Raw genomic sequence first — 21,558 nt, forward strand, 5'->3', positions numbered from 1 at the left:
AGTTAACTAAGGAGGCTCCTGTCTAAAGGCTCAAGAGGCAGATGAAGAACCCCAGGGAGACCTGCTGCCTGGGGTAAGAACACTGTGGAAAAGTACAGCAAATACCTCCCCACCCCCTGCCTGAGGCTCACAGCCAGCACTGCTCCAGGGAGGTCCCTTCTGTCCAAGAGAGTGATTTTCTGTGACCAATGTTGGACTTGAAGTTCAAGACCAAGCCTCAAGCCTTCCTGCTCCTCCGAAGTAAATTCCTTCACAGAGAAACCGGTTCCTAAAGTCCTGTGCCTACAAGGATCCCCAGGGTACACCTTCTTTCTGGCTCCTACTCTTGAGAAGAGCTTTAAACATCGAATCAGCAAAAGTTTTCAAGGTGAAGCCCTGGAAACACAGCTTCAAGAGCTTCCTATGTTCCGGGCGTAGGGACACACACTTTAACCCCAGCACTGAAGGTAGGTCTCTGAGTTCCAGGCCAGCCTGGTCTACATAGTAAGACTCTGTCTCAAAACAGACAAGAAATTCCTTCCTATAACTGGCCACACTGGTACATGCCTGAAGCGCTAGTCAGAGGCTGAGGAGGGAGGACTGTTTATGTAGATGGACAGGATGGGTAACACAGAGAGCTTCTACACCTCTAAATAAAACAAGTAAAAATGAAAAAGCTCTTCACATATTCCAGTTTATAGGAGACACAAGGAGCAGAGAAACACATCAGATACCATAGGATATAATTAGTAAACTCAAAAACATGGAAAACACCAAAGACAAAACCCAGCAATTTTTTTCAGTAAATCAGTTTCAAAGCATTCGCTTTCTTTAGAACTCAAACTAAACCATAACAACCACATTCAATATGCTGTATCATTTTTACACTAAAATTCAAATAATTTTAGAAAATAGGCCATCATGAGGATTTGAACAGGATAGTTTGGGACAATAAAGATGTTTCGTGAAGTCCAGTATAGTGACACACACCTGTAATCTCAGCACTTGGGAGACTGAGGCACCAAGAGAATTGCAGTGAATTTGAGAATCACCCAGACTACATAGTAAGTTCCATGCCAGCCTGGGTTACAGAGACACCCTGTCTTTAAAAAAAAAAAAAAAAAAAACAAAAACCCTAGGGATGGCAGATTGTTAGCAGGTAGGTAAAGGTGTCTGCCACCCGCTAGGAACATTTCTTAGAAGAGTCTCTCCACCGATGCAAATAATTTCAATCAGACCAAATCAGACAGAATAAAAGATGCCCATGTTTAATGCAGTGCTCCCAGATGGCACCCGGAAAGCATGGTGAGGAGGAAAAGAGAGAAGGGGAGACCACATGAAAACCAGAGACCATGTGTTCATTCTCTGTGGGGCAGCCTAAATAGCCTGTGAGAGTGGTCCTGACCCTCCCTGGGGCTGGGTCACTGCTTGGTGGGCTTTCCTGGAGGTGGAGTCCAGACCAAGGCAACTCCCAGGGGAGGGGGCTTAGAAAGGAGCTTCCTGCTCCATTCCAAAGATGGGTGCCAGGGACTGGGATGAGGCCCCCAAATATAATATTCCAGACTCTTTGTATAAAAGAGTGCTAGGGAGCTGGGGTGATGCTTTTGACCAAACACCACCGAGCCTGAGTTTAACCCCCAGATCACACATGGTGGAGCAAAGAACTGATACCCACAAAGTGTCCTCTGACCTTCACATTTGTGCCATAGCACATGTACACACACTCGTACACAAACACACATATACATAAAAAGTTAACCTCAGAAAATGTATTATGAGATTTTGAAGACGCCTCTCTAGTGATCTGTTTTTTCAAGGGTCCTGGCCTTCTGAGATAAATGCCTCCATAGAAATGAAATATACATCTGTGGTTTGCTTTACATTTTTATTTTTTGTTCTCATCCCTAGTACTGTTGCTCAAACTTAGGGCTTTGCACATTCTAGACAAGCCTTCTACTACTGAGCTACATCTCAGCCCTATGGTTTGCTTTAAAATAGGGCCATGACTGGAGAGGTGGCTCCGAGGTTAATAGCCCTTGTTGCTTCCAGAGGATCAGGATTAGATCTCAGTACCCACATGGTGGCTCACAAGCATCTGTAACTCCAGTTCCACAGGGTCCAGTGCCCTCTTCTGACCTCTGAGGGCACCAGGCATGCATGTGGTAGACAGACAGACATGCAAGAAAAGTACTCATGCACACAAAATAATAAAAAATAAATTTAAAAACTTTTTGAAACAAAATAAGGCCAGCAAGACAGTTCAACAGATGATGGTGCTTGCTGCCAAGACTGGCACCCTGCGTTTGATTTCTGACACACACACACACACATGATGAAAAGAGAGAACCAACGCCTGCCAGTTCTTCTCTGACCTCCACACAAGTACCCACACAGGAAAGTAAGTAAATAAATGTAATTAAAAAATTTCAAAAACAACCTGTAGCAGAGGTGGAAGAAATAGCTAAGATGGTAAAGTGTAAGCATGTGGACCTGAGTTCGGATCCCCAGCACACAGGGAAAATATCAGGCACATCAGCCTATATAATACCAGCATCAGGCAGGGAGGGACGGAGGAAGGACGATGCCCGGGGCTGGCTGGTCAGTCGGGGCAGCTGACACGGTGGGCTTCAGGTTCAGTGAGAGACCCTGCTTCAAAAAATAAGACGTAGAGTGTTGAGGAGAACATTTGGAGCCCTCTTCTTTTTCTTCCCCTCAGCTTCCTGGGGCTTATTAGGAATGGAACAAATAGGAGGTTACCCTCAAACCCACAACTGTGATATGGAGACCAACATGTCTAAGAGTTTCTCTTCCCTTTTGCCACTTGGCAGTGGGGGAGGGGAAAGGTAAGGAGCTGGGCCTGAGTTGGGATGGGCAGAAAAGTGCCCTGGCCTGACCCTAAAGGAATACACATTCTGTAGTGGGCCTGCCAGTGAGCAGCAGGCAAGGAGCTGACTGCCTTGAGTGTAGCACTATCACAGACAGCAGGCACTAGTGTGCAGTCCTGGAGACACAAATCCATCCCTGCTGTGTAGTCCAAGATTTCTGCCTGCTTTTCAAAGAGTTTTCTCATTTCCTTCTTAAATTTTAATATTTATTCATTTGAGACAAGACTCACTTTGTAACTCTATCTGGTCTACTCATTATGTAGACCAGGCTAGCCTTGAACACATAGCCGTTTGCCTCTGCCTTTCAAGTTCTGGGGTTAAAGGCATTTGGTATCATGTTCAGCCTCCATTTCCTTTTTTAACAGGGCTTCTCTACCACATAAACCAAGTTTTTTTTTTTAAAAAAAAAAAAAAAGAGGGCTTCTCATATATCCAAAGTGCTTATGTCACCTGAGGAAGGGTCCAGAAAATGGAGCCGCTCCACTAGCAGCAGGGATCACGACAGAATCTTGAGTGATTGACAGGAACGGCAAAAGTTTTCTGGTAGAGTGTGAGCAGAGCTCTTGAAGGGGCTTTACGTCATTTAGAGAAGTCCCGTCATTGGACTTCTACAAAAACGCATGCCCCGTGGGTGCATTGGTTCGCGTGTATGTGTGTGCCTGTGTGTCTCTGCGGCTGGGGGTGTTCCTGGAGAAGAGAAAGGGTGAGGGCTGGGAACAGGGTGGGGCTTGCAAGGAAGGAAACTAAGCCCCCGCAGTTTCTGGCAGAGCTCAGGCCACAAGAGCCACAGATAAGGTGTTTAAAGCCACTAGACACAAGTGCCAGACCTTAGAACTCATACTTCTGCCCTGGCTTCCGCACTGAGGTGGGAGGTAAGTTTGCAGCCCCGGGGAAGAAGGTGCTAAGATGGGGCTCTGCTGCCCTGGAAAATATTTCATTTCCTTCCATTTCACTAGCTAATCGACTTTGTGCCTGTGCTACTAAGTAAGTATCCCCTGAATGCGCACCACTTAGTGTGTATTCAGTTCTCATCTCTGATGGGTCATGGTGAGAGTTCTAGGCAGGTACAGCATCAACAGAGGAAGAGAGCAGTCGTCACCTTGAATGATGACAGAAGGGGGTTGGGGTATGGAGGTGTGTGCTCTGAGTAGCTCCCAGTTGCTGGCTGGGAGTCAGGGACACGATGTGGTCTTGCAAAGAGCTCACTTTCGTTGTGTGAAAGACTACCACAGGTCCGCTTTCTTGGAGAGCAATCCCTAGAAACAGCCAGAAGCCACCGAGATTGACTGGGAACAGTAAACAGAAGAGAAGGCATGGGACAAAGGACGCCCAGAGAGGAGCTGAACTGAGTGCTACCGGCTTCAACTAGCCTGCCCTGCTGAAGTGCCCTTAGAGATTAGGATAGTAGGGTTGTAGGTCCCCCTGGCGGCTGTGTTGCGCCTCATCCGTTGACCTCAAACCCCTTCTCACTAGACCCGGTCTTTTCGTGAGTCTCTTCGTGAATTGAGGGTCGGGATTACATCGTCACCTTTTGTCCCTCTCAGGCTTTTGAGACGTTCACCTATGATCGCTTGCCCCACCCTGAGCAAGATGCGACCCATGGGCCTCGGGGGTCACCGGATGCTCAGCCCAATGCTTTCAGTGTTCCTATTGGTGCTGCTCCTGTTAGGGCCGTCACAGCCTCTAACGGGGATCCAGACCAAATCAGGCATCTTTGGAGCGTCCACTGCACCAAGTACTCCCAGAGCCCTCATCAAGCCCGACAGCACCTCCAGCACTTCAACCACTGCCGGCAACTCCAATTTTCCAGACCTGCGAGATCGCGCGAGAGCCCTAATGCAAGACTTCCCTCTTGTGGACGGGTATGGAAAGGATGGCTTGGGACTGAAACCGGGCTGAGCATACTCCTGAGCTGCGGAAGGTTCTGAACCTGCCGGTCCTCTCCTACTACCCACTTCTAGATGTTGTCCGCTATCATCAGTGGTTGGCCTTTCTCTATCATTCCTTCTCTGGTAGCCCACCCAGGCTTTAGGGCATCTCAGTATGGTCTGGGTAACAACGTGGGTTAGGAGTAGCAGAAGGAATTATTTCTGCTAGACCTGGAAACCAAAGAGGTAGAGCCATGTGTCCAGTGAGTGGTGTGTGTGTGTGTGTGTGTGTGTAAGTGTGTGTGTGTATGCCCCTCTTTCAAGCCCAGGCTGCTCCAGAACTTACCATGTATCCTAGACTGACCTGGAACTTTAAATGATGCTCCTGCCTTAGCCTTCTGAGTGCTGGGATTACAGGCACTCAGGATGGATACCATCCAACCAATTCTGTTTGAGCTAAGCTCTTTCTTGGCTCTCCTGCAGTCACAACGACCTGCCTCTTGTCCTGAGGCAGTTTTACTGGAGTGGGCTACAGGATGCTGACCTGAGAAACTTCACCTACGGCCAGACAAGTCTGAATAGGCTGAGAGCTGGCTTTGTGGGAGCCCAGGTAATACACACACACACACACAAATGCCAGCATGGCTGCTGGGGAAGGTTGGAGAACTTGGGGCCCCAGAAATGACAAGTTAGTCAGATGGGAACTCTGTTACTATAGTGACTTAAAAAAACAATATGATGCCGTGGCTAGAGGGGTCAGTAGCAAGCCAGCAAGTGGGTATGAGAGTACCACAGAGCAAAAATACGTTCATTATAAGTGGTCTTTAGACCCACAAGTCTGTCAGCTGTAAAGGCCCAGGTTGCTCCCCTGCACAAGTCAACCCCTGACTTTGCCTCCAGTTCTGGTCTGCTTACGTACCATGCCAGACCCAGGACCGGGATGCCTTGCGCCTCACACTGGAACAGATTGACCTCATTCACAGAATGTGTGCCTCTTATTCTGAGCTGGAGCTTGTGACCTCCGTTAAGGGTAAGTGGACTTCTTTAGGGTATTGGGGACTGGATGAAACTACTACTCCTGGATATAATCACCTGACCTATGCCTACAGCTCTGAACAGCACCCAGAAACTGGCCTGCCTCATTGGTGTGGAGGGCGGCCACTCACTAGATAACAGCCTCTCCGTGCTTCGAAGTTTCTACCAGCTGGGGGTGCGCTACCTGACACTCACACACACCTGCAACACACCCTGGTGAGCACAGCGCAGATGGTGCGAGCCCGCTGAAGCAGAAAGCTGCCCTTGCGGACACAGATCAAGGTTTACCGATAGCACCTGGGACTTGCATACAGGGGCTGGTAGTTGAGGTTTATAAGGCAAGATTGGGATTCCTCCTTTTACCAGGCACAGTCCAACCAGGGTTTTTGAGTTAGCTCTGCAGGATTGCAGTAATGAAGAGTTTGGAGGGCATGACCACTAATTAGCTTGTCTCTTGCCTGTCCTGCAGGGCAGAGAGCTCATCTAAGGACGTCCACTCATTCTACAGCAGAGTCAAAGGACTGACCAGCTTTGGCGAAGTAAGGACTCTGGGTGATACTCCACGCAAATGCACGTTCCCCTTTCCTGGATGAGTAATGCATGCATGTATGTACCCTGCATGTACCCCTTTCCTGGATGACTAATGCATGCATCTATGTACCCTGCATGTACCCCTTTCCTGAATGACTAATGCATGCATGTATGTACCCCCTGAGACCTCCTCCTAACCTGCCCTCACAGAAAGTGGTAACAGAAATGAATCGCTTGGGTATGATGGTTGATTTGTCCCATGTTTCGGATGCTACTGCACGGCGGGCCTTGGAAGTGTCCCAGGCACCTGTGATCTTCTCCCACTCGGCTGCCAGGGGTGTGTGCAGAAATGCTCGGAATCTTCCTGATGACATCCTGCGGCTTCTGGTGAGAAACCTTCTAGCCCTGGGACCTAAATCAAGAAATTCAAACCAGGAGGCCTTGAACTTGAAACTTGTCCCCTCTGTCCCCTCAGCCCCCAGACTGACCATTCACTACCTCACAAACCCACAGTCCATTGCCCCTAAATTCTCTGTCGTGGGGTGAGGAAGTTGTTCCAGATAATTATTCCTTTACCCCTCAAATTTAGGGCCAAGACATCACCTAAATCAGAGTTAAGTCTTGCTCATTGACACAAACCAGAGCTTTCTCACAGGGTGTAGGTAGACACATAATTATGCTGGGGAGCCAAGCTGAGTGTCCTTTTGACCATCTTTGCAGAAGAAGAACGGTGGCATCGTGATGGTGACATTCTCTGTAGGGGTGTTGCAGTGCAACCCCTTAGCCAACGTGTCCACTGTGGGAGGTGAGTCTCCCAAAACCTGCCTCTTGGCATATCTTTTTCTCTTTTCCTTTCTTTTTTAAACACCAAAGACAATCTTATTGGAGTTTGAAAGGACAACACAACAAGAAACAAGTCTTAAACATCAGCATCTTCAGTGATGAGGGAAGGCGAGAGATGGATGAGGGGAGACAGGCAGAGGGAGGAAAAGGGGGGAAAGTTACTTTCTGAGGTAAATCCCAGCAAGGGCCCATGCTTAGGGTCCATAAAGGTTTGGAAGCCATTCCTCCTTAGGCTTTCTGAATGGTGCTGAGTTTGACCCGAAGACTTCGGGGTGTCAGCACAGCCTTAGCAGTCTAGACAAAAATGCTGTAGTTCCATTTGTAGAGCACGTGGCTCCTATGAAGGCCTGGATTGACCCCTCCCCCTGCCCTCACTAGCTGTTAATACAGAGCAAGTTCCAGGATAGCCAAGGTTATGCAGAGAAACCCTGTCTCAAGAGAACATTTTAAACCGGGCAGTGATGGCACACACCTTTAATCCCAGCCCTTGGGAGGCAGAGGCAGAAGGATCTCTGTGAGTTTGAGGCCAGCCTGGTCTACAAGAGCTAGTTCCAGCAGGACAGGCTTCAAAGTTACAGAGAAACCCTGTCTCGGGGGGGGGGGGGGAAGGTTTGAAGAAATGTCCATGATGGGCAAGACACAGAGAACTTTAGTACGACCTTGGAACCAGAGTCAAATAATCCAAACTGCCTTGTGAGGCGGAGTTGGGGTCCATTCTAGAGCGATGTGCCAACTATCTGTAGTTCTGCATGGGCTATCCTACCTGTCTCTGATTTCAGTCTCGTCCAAAGGAGGCCCTGCCAGGTTTTCCAGACTGGAGTCAGAGATGAATTAGGTTGGATATGAACTAAATCAGTGGTCCTCTAAACGCTTTCACTCCAACCTGAAGCCTAGTCTAGAGCAGCTGGTGTTAGTTCTGGTGCCAGGACTGTGTGTGGAGTAACAGCTACAGTTACAGAAATCTGGGCCACAGATGCCATCTTCCAGTAATTCACCAAAAATGCCAAACACAAAAGGAAAGAAGAAAGCCACCCTCTGTAACTTCTCCAGGCCTTTTCTTTGTTTGTTTTGATTTTATATGTCTGTGTACCCCAGACATGCCTGGTGCCTGCAGAGGATAGAAGAGGATGTCAGACCCTCCAGAACTGAAAATATAGATGACCTGTGGATGCTATAAATCAAACTCAGTTCAAGTCCTCCGGAAGAGCAGGCACTGCTTTTAACCACTGACCCATCTCTCCAGCTCTTTCTAGGCCTTTTAGGAAATATAGATTTGCTGCTTTGACCACGTATATACAAATCTATGAAAAGGATAATACTGTAGACATCAGGAAGATGGGCACTATTCAGAAAGGAAGGCCTCATAAATATTACCCTGGCAAAACTGTTTACAATATCACGCAGCATGCTGCTGGCTTTGTTGTAAATAGGCAAGTCAAGGGCAAGATTCTTGCCAAGAAAATGTTCAGACTGAGTATTATTAAGCTCTCTAAGAGCCAAGATAGCTTCCTGAAATGGGTGAAGGAGAACAAGAAAAACAAAAGAGAAAAAGAAAAATAAATAAAAGAAAAGGAAGCCAGAGTAAGGTCAACTGAAGCAAATAATACCAGTCTCTTCCAGTCAGAGATACTCACTTGGTGGGAACTGACTGGGAAGGAGCCCAGGCTGCTGGAGCCTGTTCCCTGCAAAGTCAAGGCTTATGAAAATTCTAGACTGAGGCAGGCAGTGGTGGTGCACACCTTTAATCCTAGCACTCAGGAGGCAGAGACAGATCTCTGTAAGTTCGAGGCCAGCCTGGTCTACAAGAGCTAGTTCCAGGACAGGCTCCAAAGCTACAGAGAAATTCTGTCTTGAAAAGAAAGACAGACCTTGGGGGCTCAGTCCAATGCTCCAATGTGGTTCTCTGTCTCAATCTCCATCCATCAACGGGTGAAGGTTCCCTCTGGTGTTGCCTTCTTTGCTCACGTTCTCTTTCCTTCTGCTTCTCGTTTGGACCAAGGGAGTTAAGTCCAGTGTTCCAATGTGGGTCTCTGTCTCTATCTCCATCCATCGCCAGATGAAGGTTCTATGGTCATATGCAAAATATTCATCAGTATGGTTATGGGCCAAGGCCGGTTCAGGCACCCTCTCCTTTGTCCAGAAAACAATCCATTGACAATGACACTGGGACTTGTTTCCTCTGCATATACTGGATTTTTGGGATCCAGTCTGTTTGGATGCTCACCTTCCTGGACCTGGAGGGAGGGGGGAGGAACTTGAACTTCCCACAGGGCAGGAAACCCTGACTGCTCTTAGGGATGGAGAGGGAGGAGGAGAGGGAGTGGAGGGAGTGGGAGGGTGTTGGGAGGAGGGGCGGAAATGGAAACTTTTATAAATTAATAAACTTTAATAAAAAAAGAATATACGAATATAAAAAAAGAAAAGAAAGAAAGAAAGGCAGGAAGGCAGGAAGGCAGGAAGAAAGGAAGGAAAGAAAGAAAGAAAGAAAGAAAGAAAGAAAGAAAGAAAGAAAGAAAGAAAGAAAATCCTAGACTGTAATCTAAGAAGGAATGGGATCAGCCAAACCTACTTCCAGGGCCACTCTTTCCCTGAAAGCCCCATTCTGTTGACTGTCCATTTCCCCAGATCACTTTGACCACATCAAGGCAGTGATTGGACCTGAGTTCATCGGGATTGGTGGAGATTACGATGGCGCCGCGCGGTGAGTATTTCAGATCCGTGGCTGATCTGAAGCTGCTCTCGCCGCATCAAGGTCCTCACGGCCTTTAGGCTTTGCCCATTTGACATCTCTCCATCCCCAGGGCTCTTTCCTGTGCTCTCGTGTATGTCTTCAGCCCAAGGCCCTCATTAAGGTACTTTGAGAAAGCTCATTTTTTTAGCCCGTGCACCCACTGCAGACCTCTGAGCGGACTATCTTCTCTGCCAGCTGTTGTTCTCGGTGCTGTTGTTAAGACAGGGTTTCTCCGTGTAGCCCTGGCTGTCCTGGAACTCACTCTGTAGACCAGGCTGGCCTTGAACTCAGAGATCTGCCTGCCTCTGCCTCCCAAGTGCTAAGATTAAAAGTGTGCACCACCACCGCCGCCCGGCTTCTCTGCCAGTTCCCAGGAAACTTCTTGCCTTCATTCCCACCCTCCCTTCCTTTTATGTTTGTTTGTTTGTTTGTTTCTATTTTGGACACAGGATCTCACTATGAATCCCAAGCTGGTTTCAAACTATTTCTTTTCTTTTTTTGAGAAGTTGAGGGTTTCAAGCCAAGGTTTCTCTCTGTAACAGTCCTAGCTGTCCTGGAACTAGATCTTGTAGACCAGGTTAGCTTCAAACTCACAGAGATCCACCTACCTCCCTCACAAATGCTGAGATTAAAGGTGTTCGCCACCACTGCCTGGCTATTCCTTTTCTTTTTTTAAAAAAAAATATTTCTTACTGGGGAAGTGGAGTGGGTGTGCATACTAGGGCACACGCGTGGTAGGAGTCAGTCCTTTCTTCTCCCGTGTGGATTCCAGAGACGGCACTCAGGTTGCCAGGCCTTTAGTCACTGAACCAATTATTGGCCCCTGCTTTTGTTTCTTCAGTATTCTTTTCTCTTTTCCCAGTTCTAGGAATCAACTTCAGATTTTTTTTTAAACAGAGGGCATATTTGCATTTATTAGAGAGCATAAATCTTTTCTTGTTTGTTTGACTTTGAAACAGAGTTTCACTATGTAGCCCTGATAGGCCTCAAACTCAGATCTGAAGCCTGCCTCAGTCTTCCAAGTGCTGGAATTAAAGGCGCACAAAGGCGCACACCACCCCTGCCCGACTGGAAGGCATAAATCTTAAAGCACCATTTAGGGAGTTTTAGGAGCTATTCAAGGAAGGGGCTAGGAGTGATAGGGCACTTGCTTATCTAAGAGTCCCAAGGTTTGATTTATAGCACTGCCTATTTTTTTTTTTAAAAGAGATTTTGAGACCTCTGAAGAATTAGGTTGGAGCAAACTACTTACCCCTTCCTAGTCTCCAGCCCCACATATGACCATTGCTGAGGGTGCAACTCAGATAGAGCTGAGGTTTTCAGTTGGATTAGGATACCGGTCTGAGGCTCGCCTGCTGGTGACTACACAGGTTCCCTCAGGGGCTGGAGGACGTGTCTACATACCCAGTGCTCATAGAGGAGTTGCTGAGACGGGGCTGGAATGAACAGGAGCTGCAGGGTGTCCTTCGAGGAAACCTGCTGCGCGTCTTCGGACAGGTGGAACAGGTATGGTGAGGCGGCAAGGGAGCGGGGCATGGATCTGTGCAGGGGCCTTCGTAGCATTAGCGGGCTACAGGAGACCCGGAAGAGCTGCTGACTGACAACTGTCACCTCCAGGTCCGGGAGCAAAGCAGATGGCAAAGTCCTCTGGAAGACATGATTCCAGAAGAGCAGCTGGACAGTGCTTGTCACTCAGTCTTGCCACGTCGACAAGAGAAACGGCAAAAGGAAAAGAACCAATCAGAGATCCCAACACATCATACACTCAAGTTATCATCCAAGGAGTTACACTCAAAATCTTCTCCCCACATAGCCCCAATCCTCACCATTGTTACAGCCTTTCTAGGCCTCATTGTATGACTTTGTGATCCACGCAGCCCTCTCTGTTATCATTCTGGTACCCTCGATTCCCCTCCACTTGTGCAGGAGCAAACATTTAATGGAAGTAAATGTGTTTAATGTAGAAACAGATGTGAGCGTCCTTCTCTGTGGCAGATCAGGGTAACACGGGCTCCCAGTGCTCGTGGTCTGTGGAACGTGGCCTTTCAGCCACCATTTGCTCAAGGAAGTTGTCAGTGATCAGTACCACCTAGGTGGCCGGGCCCAACACCGGATGAAGCTGATGGGTTGGGTCTGGCTTCAGGGAGAGGTCTGGAATTTAGGGGTCATTCTGATCATTTCACCTCAATACACAAACTGAACCACTGATTCCCACCATACAATCTCTCAAGCAATTCTTTAGGTTACTAAGAAGGGAACCTGGCTGGACCATGAGTAACCTTCATTCTTCTTGGGACAAAGACCAGAACTCCAGGACACATAATGGGTCATGGGCCTCTGCTGGTTGGACAGGTTTTGATGTGGTGATCTTTCAGCAGTCAGGAAGGTCCTCTTTACCAGGTACAAACTGCTTAGGCATCCATGCCATCCAACGCCCAGGGCCTGACTGCAAATTAATAGCAGCTGCAATAATAATAACAAGCAATATTAAGAGCTAATACTGGGCTCTTTTGTAGCTTAGTTGGTAGAGCGCTTGCCCAGCATGCAGCATGTGCAGCACTGCATAAAACCAGGCCTGTTGCTGCACATCTGCGGCTCTAGCACTTGAGAGGTAGAGTCGGGAGGAGCAGAAATTTCAAGGTCAGGCCGAGCTGGGGAACCAGCCTGGGGTACTGGGGAACTTGTCTCAAAAATAAATAAATAAACAAATAAATAAATACTAAATAAACAAATGAAAGCTGGTGCAATAGCTCTGGAAGTGAAGTGCTTGCCCTACAAGCAAGCATGAGGACCGAAATTCAATCCTTCAGACTCAAACTTTAAAAAGCCCAAGAGATGGAGATGGCTCAGAGGTTAAGAGCAGGGCACTAGGATACCCCAGATCTTGGTCTGACTCTTCTTGAACTCTCTGTCTCTTGCGAGCCCTCCTGGGTGCTGGCTTCTCTTCCTCAGCCTTTGCCGGGGTGGCCAGCGGAGCATCCCCATAGACACGGTAGCCTCCAATCAGGCAGTATGTCTCTCCATGCCAGGCTATCTGGGCTTGTGCGTGCTCTCTGTAGAGGACATGGTAGTATCCGGGGGAAGGGGGGGCTGTGGGAGGAATGGGTGCTGCAGGGAAAACCAGAACTGATCAGTCCCTCCTGCTCCATCCTCTGTGCTGCAGAGCCCTTCCTCTCAGGTCCCTTCCTGTCTCTGCCTGAAGCCCTCCTGTCTGCTTGGCATCCTAGACACAGCCTTGCCTGTCACTGCCGTGGGTCCCCTTGGAGGGAGCTTCTGTAAGAGCACTTGGCTTCTGGGGAGCCAGTGGCAGCTGTGTGAGGCCTGCATGTGTGGCCCATCTCCATAAAGAACGGTAGACCCTCAAGCTAGCTACAGCTGAGACCCCCCCCCTTCGTTTCTCCTCCCACAAATGAGAAGGATTTCTAAAAGCCTGCTGTTTCTGGGCTGTAATGAGTATGTTTGGAAAAGCGGTGTAAGATAAATTTGTTAAGAACTCCTCCCATCGTGGTTGGCCGCCCCTCTTGGGATCTGTTCATTCCAGCTACACTTAACAGTAGCCCTGTTTTAGCTAGGTTTCAGTATGCTGTTTTCTTTTTTGAGACATTATTTTAACATACTGAGAGCTGTAACTGTGATTGACCTTGAATTCTAACTCTCTCTCTTTCTCTCTCGTATTTATTTGTGTTGTGTAGTTGCGTTTGTGGGTGCATGTGCCTGGGCAGGCATAGAGGCTAATGCCAGAGGAGGGCAACCCGTGTCCTACCCTATTATTTTCTACCTTTGAGGCCTGGTTTCAAATTGAACCTAGAAGTTCTTTTTAGCTAGGTTGGCAACCTCAAGGCCCCAGCAATCCTCATCTTCTGCCCTCACATCACTGGGCTTACAGGTAATTTGAGGCCATACCCAGTGTGTTACCTGGGTCCTCTGAGCTGGGCAACAAGCTTTCTTAAGTGTGGAGCCATCACTCTACCTCACTTCATTTTTAAAATAAGATTCTTTTTTTTTTTTTTTGCAAGTTCATGGTGTAACCCTGGCTTCCCTAGAACTAGCTCTGTAGACCAGGTTTGACCTCAGACTCACAGAGTTGAAGAGGAACTTTTCCTTATGATTAAAGGCATGCGTCACCACACCCCAAATCAAAGATTACCTCTCACACATTACTCCAACTTCCTGAGACACCGTTTCCCCTTTTTCTTTTTTTAATATAGGGCTTCTCTCTGTAACAGCCCTGCCTCTGCCTCCCAAGGGCTGGGATTAAAGGTGTGTGCTCCAGCACCAGGGAAGATACCTTTTCCTTACTCCTCCATTCCCAACATGACTTCCCCTCCACAAGCCCTACCTCCTGTGTCTTCCCATGTGTATGACGCCTTTTCTCTAACACTCAGCAGCTTCCACTTACAGGCAGCAGAGGGTCAGCATGTGTTTTCCAGGACAGCTCAGGAAAGCCCCTGAAGGTTTCAACAGCCTTTCCCAAGCTCTTCCATTCACCACTGGGCAATAAAGTACATTGTTTCTGTTGAGTCTCATCAAGAAAGGGTCTGGCCAGACATGGGGTGTGTGCCTCTAATCTTAGCTCTTGGGAAGGAGAGGCAGGAGGATTGCCACAGTTTGGAACCAGCCTTATCTCAATGGAGATGTTGTGGGTTACCTGGGTTACATAGGAAAACTGTATCAAAGATTTTTTTTTTAAAAAAAAAGTCTAATGAAAGCACTTTATATACCAAAGAAAAGGCTAAATTAATAAGATGAGGGGCTTTCCAAATAAACACTTGCCTAGAGATGGAATGTCATTCGCCCTCAATATTGAACAATAACTGGTCCCTAAATGGGACCAGGCTGTGGTGGTTTGAATAAGAACGATAGCTCTAGTCAGGTGGTGGTGGTGCACATCTTTAATCCTAATACTTGGGAAACAGAAGCCGGTGGATCTCTGAGTTTGACGACATCCTGGTCTACAGAGTGAGTTCCAGGAGAGCGAAGGCTACAAGAAAAACCCTCTCTGGAAGGGGGCAGGGATGGCCCCTATAGCCTGGCCCTGGTAAAAACAAAACAGCACCAAAACAACAGAGCCCCCACAGGCTCATATATTTGAGTGCTTGGTCTTCATTTAGTAGAACTGTTCCAGAAGGGAACTGTTTAGAAGGTTTGGCCTGGTCAGAGGTGGCTTGTCAGTGTGGGGTGAGGACTTTTTTCTTGAGAGAGGGTCTCACTATGTAGCTCTGGCTGTCCTGGAACTCGCTTTGTAGACCAGGCTGGCCTTGAACTCACAGAGATCCACCTGTTTCTGCATCCCAAGTGCTGAGTACCTTTATTTATTTGCTTGGTTGGGTATTTTTTTTTTTTCGAGACAGGGTTTCTCTGTAACTTTGAAGCCTGTCCTGGCTCTTGTAGACCAGGCTGGCCTCGAACTCACAGAAATCCACCTGCCTCTGCCTCCCAAGTGCTGGGACTAAAGGTGTGTGCCACCACCACCCAGCCCTTGTTTGTTTATTGATTGATTGATTGCACAGAGTCTCACTCTATACAGACTATGTATCCCAGAAATTGCTACATACCCCAATCTGATCTCAAACTCACTACAATTCAGCCTCAGTCTCCCAAGTGCTGGGATGCTGGGATTACAGGTGTGTGTCACTATGCCAGGCTTCATAAAACATCATTATTATTCTAAACTATCAAGTTCAAATATCCATGATTGTTCAATTTTTATAGTTGATTATTTGAATCTTAGTATTCTAAAGATATTTCATATTGTATGCAGTTGTTATGACTTAATCTGTAGGTGGGTCTTCCTCCTTTAAAAGAATTAGTAATTCCTTGCAATTGGATTTGTTTTGTTTTTGAGACAGGGTCTCACGATACAGCCCCAGCTCGTCTAGAACTCTATGGAAACCATGCTGGTCCCTAACTCACAGAGATCCACTTGTCTCTGCCTACTCTGTGGAATGTGGGGACTAAAGGCAGGCACCACCACACCCAGGATGAAACTGACATTAAAAAAGAATACTGGTTTTGTCCTTGGTATTTTCTGGGTTTTGTTTTGTTGTCTTTTAAAAATTTTTTGGAAATATATTTTCATCGATATATTCTATCACAGTTTCCCCTCCCTCAACTCCTCTCACCCCATTTTCCGTGTTTTTGAGTTTACTGATTACACCCTAACAGTGTAATTTAGTGTGTTCCTCTGTTTCCTGTTTCCTATATACTGGCAATTTGGGGAAGTTTTTATTTACCTGTTTGTTTACAGGTGTGGAAGCCTTTTATTACTTAACCTGTCCTTCAGGTTGTGGCATGAGGAATCCTCCTGCCTCAGCCTCCTAAGTAGCTATACTACAGACATGCACCAATGTAGCCAGCTATTAGAGGCTTTTAACTGTGTATTTCTGGGCCTTCAGTTTCAAAACTGGTATGAGTGCTAGGATCTAGCATTCATTTTAAAATTATTTATTTATTTATTTAATGTCAGCCACCATGTGGGTTCTGGGAATTGAACCTAGTTCCTCTGGAAGAGCAGTCAGTGCTCTCTCCAGCACCTACTTATTTTATGTGTAAGAGTTTTGCCTTTACATATGTATGTGCACCATGTGTATATCAGCTATCCTCATCAGATACCTGGAACTGGAATTACGATGGTTGTGAACCACTGTATGGGTGCTGGGAACTAAACTTTGACCCGCTGCAAGAACAAGTGTTATTAACCACTGAGTCACCTCCCTAGCCCCTCTCAAGAGTCCTAAGTGAGTTTGTTTTGTTTTTGTCCCTTGTCTCAGAACTGTCAAACTCTTGGGTCTCTCCAGTGACCCCACATTGGTCTTCGCACAGATTATCAGAGGCCCTGTGGTGGGCTAACAGGGTCTTCCCATGGAGAAGACTCTAGGAGCCCCAGGCCTGTATCGCCATCCCCTAGCTTCATTATGGGAACTTCGTGGTATTGCCTGAGGAAGAAGCATCCGTCCTGCTGCTCTGGCTCCTGAAGCTGGCTGTGCTGTCTCCAGGGCAGACTGACTAGTACGAAAGACAGTGAGTTGCTTATAATAGCTGCTTCCTGTTCCAGGTGACTGATGTGGGTAGTCCTGGACTACACACCCAACTCTACGCTGTTCCTTCTCTGCTCACAGCCCTCCCTCCCCTTCCTTAGGACCAGCTGTCCACTTCACCACTGGGAGACATTCCTCTGTTCGCACTCGTCGCTTTACCTAGCTTGCGGCAGCCAGAGTAACCTTGTCAGCTTCTATATCAGATGTCCTAACTGTCTTGTTCAGGTTCCTCCTATAACTCCCCTTCAGACCAAAGCCAAAAGCAGCTCTCCTCACCACAGCTGCCAAAGCCTTCTGTAGCCTGTCCAACACCTACTCCCGTCACAACATTTGCTGCTCTGGATCTTTCCTCACCGCTGCTGGAACAGGTTGGCCTCATTTCTGTCTCACGGTATTTACACATGCTGTCTCCTCCAGGAAAACTTTCACTCTGGCTCCCAAGACTCCCTCGCTACCTTCTCCGCTGAAGCCTTCCCTTAGTACTTAGTCTAACAGAACATCCCTTATTTCTCTTTCTTCCAGGCAGGGCGACATGGCTCCGGTTTGCACACAGCTCACTATGGAGTCCAGACTGGCCTTGAGCTCTCAGTCCTCCTTTCATCAGCTTAGCAAGTGCTGGGATTACAGGCATGGCCACCACACAGAGCTTTGTTCTAGTAATTATCTGAAGTTGTAGTGTGTGGGAGGCCTTGCTGTTGAAGGTCACACTCAGAGTCTTGCACATGCCTGTCAAGTGCTCTGTTACTAAGCTACAATTCCCATCACGGATACCTGCATATTCTATTACTTATTTTGATCAGTCTATTTTTTTTTTCGAGACAGGGTTTCTCCATGTAATACCCCTGACTGTCCTGGAACTCACTCTGTAGACCAGGCTGACCCCAAACTCACAGAGATCTGCCTGCCTCTGCCTCTCAAGTGCTGGGAGTAAAGGCAAGTGCCACCACTACCCAGCATACCCTAATTTCTTTTTTAAAGACAAAGTCTTGCTATGTGTCCCTGGATAGCTTGGAGCTCAGTGTATAGACTAGGCTAGCCTCAAACGTGCTAGGATCATCTTGCTTCTGCCTCCGGAGTTCTGACATTACAGTGGTTCTCCATCAAGTCCAGTCTGTCCCATCTCCTAGTTCTGAGTGACTTGAGGCACACTAGATGGCATAACAACCCTTGTTCAATAAACAGATAGATGGATGGGGTTGGCTAATGGGCTAGCGTCAGTCCTGCCTCTCCTGCACTCACGTAACAGCCCGTGCAGCCTGTTAGGATGAAGTTCTTTTTGCCTTAGGCTCCATTTTTGACTTTATTCTGAGTTGTCATTGAGTAACTTCTAATACTGTTGTCTTTATTTTTTTAATTATTTATTGCTTAGGGTTTGTTTATGCGGAAGCAAGGACGATAGCCCAGGCTAGACTAAAGCCATTGTGTCGTACAGAACAGAACGCCCTCTATTTCAAGACACTTTTCCCGCCTCGGGCTTTCCGTAGCCGGGATGTTGGCAGGAACTACTGCTGCCCAGCTGCTCCTGCCAGTTAAAGCGGAGGGAACGGATCACAGAGTTGCAGCAAAGGTACAAGGTGACACTGAGGTGAGCTCCAACGTGAATTCTGAAAGCTGTATTCACCTTTCTAGATTGTAGAAACAAAGGAAAAGGAGCGGGTGCCAGTGGGAACTAGACACTTACGGAGCCTCATGGTGCTGAGCCAAATTTTTTTAATTGTTATTTGGGTTGTTTTTTTTTTTTCTGAGATAATCTTGCTGTGTAACCTAGGCTATCTTCAGACTTCTGACAATCCTCCTGTCTCAGCCTCCTGAGTCTAGGGATCACAGGCATGTACCCGCATGTCTTTGTTATGAGACTCTACGTCTGCCCTGCAGGCGGAGATGCTCTAATGCCAAGGCAGGTCTGTGACAGTCAAAAGAAACTGGCAAGCAGAGCCAACCACTGCTCCTGAGGGTGACGAGAGGAACAGGAACAACAGGAAAGACACCCCTCTTTCCTCCTCCTCTCAGTGTCGGCTGAGTGGCCCTGTGGCAAGGAGTCTTAGTAATGTGATTCCAGCACTGATTGCTTCCAGTTCAAGCCCCAGCATCACGATGTGTATCCTTCAGCAGAGGTAAGGCAGCTCTACTGGTAAAGAAGCCATTACTTAGCAGATGCAGAAAAGCCAGACTCCAGGAGGAGCGCAGGGAACCCTGCCAAAGGGGGTGGTAGTGGTGAAGGATTGGAGAAGCCAGAGGGGCCAAGGACACCATGAGAACACAGCACATAGAATCAATTAAGCGGAGCTCATAGGGGATCATGGAGACTGAATTGGCAATCATGGAGCGTGTATGGGTCTGAGATAGATCCTCTGCATATACGTTATGGGTGTATTCTTGGTATTCTTGTGGGACCCCCACAGTGGGAGTAGGAGTGTCTCTGACTCTTTTGTCTTTTCCTCCTACTGGGTTGCCTGGTCCAGCCTTGATATGAGGGTTTGTGCCTGTTCTTATTGTAAATTGTTATGCCATGTTCAGTTGACATCCCTGAAAGGTCTGCTCTTTTCTGAAAGGAAACAGAAGAGTGGATCTGGGGAAAGTGGGAGACGGGGAAACTGGGAGGAATAGAGGAAGGGGAAATTGCAGTCAGTATGTAATGTATGAGAGAAGAATAGAAAAAGGAATTGCTTAATAAACACAATTGCAACATGCCTAGGGACTCTAATTCTGAATCATCCAGCCTCCGAGGATGCATTCCTCATGTTCCAGCTCAAAACAGAGAACATATTTATCAGGGTTCCCATCGTGTTGAATGTGCGTCTTTGTCTCCACAACATCCGTAGAGAAAGAGATAGCCCAAAGGTAGATCCTACTGAGCAATCCTCCAACCCTCTTTTATGTCTTCTAAATGTTTTTTCTGCTTTCAAGAAGACTTTTTTAAGATAGGGTCTTCCTCTGCAGCCTTGGCTAGCCTGGAACTCACTGTATAGACTCAGGCTAGCCTGTCTCAGAGATCTGTTCACCTCTGCTTCATTGGTGCTGGGATTAAAGGCATGTGCCACTATACCTGGCTAAGAAGATAGGTTTTTATTTTGTTTCATTTTTTTTTTCTTTTTGAGACAGGGTTTCTCTGTGTAGGCCTGGATGTCCTGGAACTCCCTTTGTAGACCAGGCTAACCCTGAACTCACAGAGATCTGCCTGCCTCTGCCTCCCGTCTGTGTGCCACCACTTCCCACGGAAAGTAGTTTTTTTTTAATGTCCTTATCTACTCAAATATGGTAGTGGGGTTAAACCTAGGCCATCGTACATGTTAGGCACTCGCTCTACCTCTGAACTGCACCCTTTGTTTTACTTAGCTTTTTTATCTCCGTTTGTAAAAATTATTTTATTATTATCATGTGTGTGAAAGAAAGGAGGCAGTGACTACCTACCATGACATTCCTATTGAGGTCAGAGGACAACTTCCTCCTTACTGAGGCAGGGTCTTTCTTCCCTGCAGGGGTGCTGAGGTTACAGATACATGCCACTGCATCTAAGTCTTTTTTAAAGATGAGATATGCGGGGCTGGAGAGATGGCTCAGTGGTTAAGAGCACTGACTGCTCTTCTGGAGGACCTGGGTTCAGTTCCCAGCACCCACATGGCAGCTCACAACTGTCTGTCACTTCAGTGCCAAGGGATCTGACACCATCACACCAATGCACATAAAATGAATCTAAATAAATTATTTTTTTAATAATGAGATATGCACATAGAACTCAGGTAGTCTGGCTGGCATAGCAAATGCTCGTACTCAGAGCCATCTCGATGCCCTTCACCTTCTTTATGAGAACAGCAGAAATTTATTATTACCATTTTGTTTATGGACTTTCTGAGTGATTTGTTTGTATGTAAGTCTGCTCACCAGAAGAGGGCATCGGATCCATCACTGATGGTTGTGAGCTGCCATGTGGCTGCTGAGAATTGAACTCAGGACCTCTAGAAGAGAAGACGGTGCTCTGAACCACTGAGCCACCTCTCTAACCCTAGAAATTTAGTAAGAAACCATTTTAGTGTATCTTGGAAGAGATGTTTCAGGAGGGAGAGAGATGTTTAGGGAAAGCTAACTACAGTCAAATGCAGACGCAGGTTTCTCAGCGGAGAATCATAGTTTAGTTTGCTGGTTACCTGGTTTGAGACAAGGTCTTACTCTTTAGTTCAGGTTGGCCTAGGAGTCTGTGTAGCCCAGGTTGGCTTTGAGTGTTCTGAAACCCTCATGCCTCCGTCTTCCAAATGCTGGGATTATGTGTGTGAGCTACTACGCATGATGTTTTATTCTGATGCAGGATATTGCTTTATAGCCCAAATCGGCTTCAAACTCACAGCCCTGCCCTTACCTTCTGATCGCCGGGATTTTACACTTGACTAGACAAGATTTCTTCTGTTAGTGGCGATGTGACAGTGCTCATATTGTCGATAACTTGAGTTCAGGAGCTCCAGGCTAGTCCCAGCAACACAGCGAGACCCCACCACAAAAACAAGTCTAGAAAACCTAACAAAACCCACACAGATCTAACTTACTACTCTAAGCGGAACTTAGCATGATATTTGACCCTATTGAGGATAAGTTACATTTGGGCGTTAACACGTTTACGTAACGGCTATGGGGTGAGATTAGTTAGATTTCTCGCC

General features: G+C 47.2%; 1 protein-coding gene and 1 pseudogene across 6 annotated transcripts; one reads left to right on the plus strand and one right to left on the minus strand.

The window, feature by feature from the left end:
• Positions 1-307: 307 nt before the first annotated feature.
• Dpep2 (dipeptidase 2) lies at positions 308-11,839 on the plus strand. Of its 6 annotated transcripts, XM_085681651.2 has the most exons (12): positions 3,579-3,736; positions 3,821-3,848; positions 4,409-4,726; positions 5,216-5,342; positions 5,633-5,762; positions 5,842-5,983; positions 6,237-6,306; positions 6,509-6,685; positions 7,019-7,103; positions 9,767-9,842; positions 11,243-11,378; positions 11,490-11,839. In XM_085681651.2, the coding sequence occupies exons 3-12, from the start codon at positions 4,428-4,430 to the stop codon at positions 11,730-11,732; spliced, it is 1,485 nt and encodes a 494-aa protein (XP_085537777.2). In that variant the 5' UTR covers positions 3,579-3,736; positions 3,821-3,848; positions 4,409-4,427; the 3' UTR covers positions 11,733-11,839. The 6 variants fall into 6 exon arrangements, with proteins under 6 accessions (XP_085537775.2, XP_048293008.3, XP_048293007.3 ...); XM_085681649.2 differs by lacking the exons at positions 3,579-3,736; positions 3,821-3,848 and adding an exon at positions 308-446; XM_048437051.3 differs by lacking the exons at positions 3,579-3,736; positions 3,821-3,848 and adding an exon at positions 3,501-3,567 and having other exon boundaries at positions 5,660-5,762.
• Positions 11,840-12,366: 527 nt separating this feature from the next.
• Positions 12,367-18,600, minus strand: LOC148118521 (DPEP2 neighbor protein pseudogene; annotated as a pseudogene).
• Positions 18,601-21,558: the final 2,958 nt, after the last annotated feature.

The sequence above is a fragment of the Myodes glareolus genome, chromosome 22 (assembly GCF_982192425.1).
Source record: "Myodes glareolus chromosome 22, mMyoGla1.1, whole genome shotgun sequence".
Classification (NCBI taxonomy): domain Eukaryota; kingdom Metazoa; phylum Chordata; class Mammalia; order Rodentia; family Cricetidae; genus Myodes; species Myodes glareolus.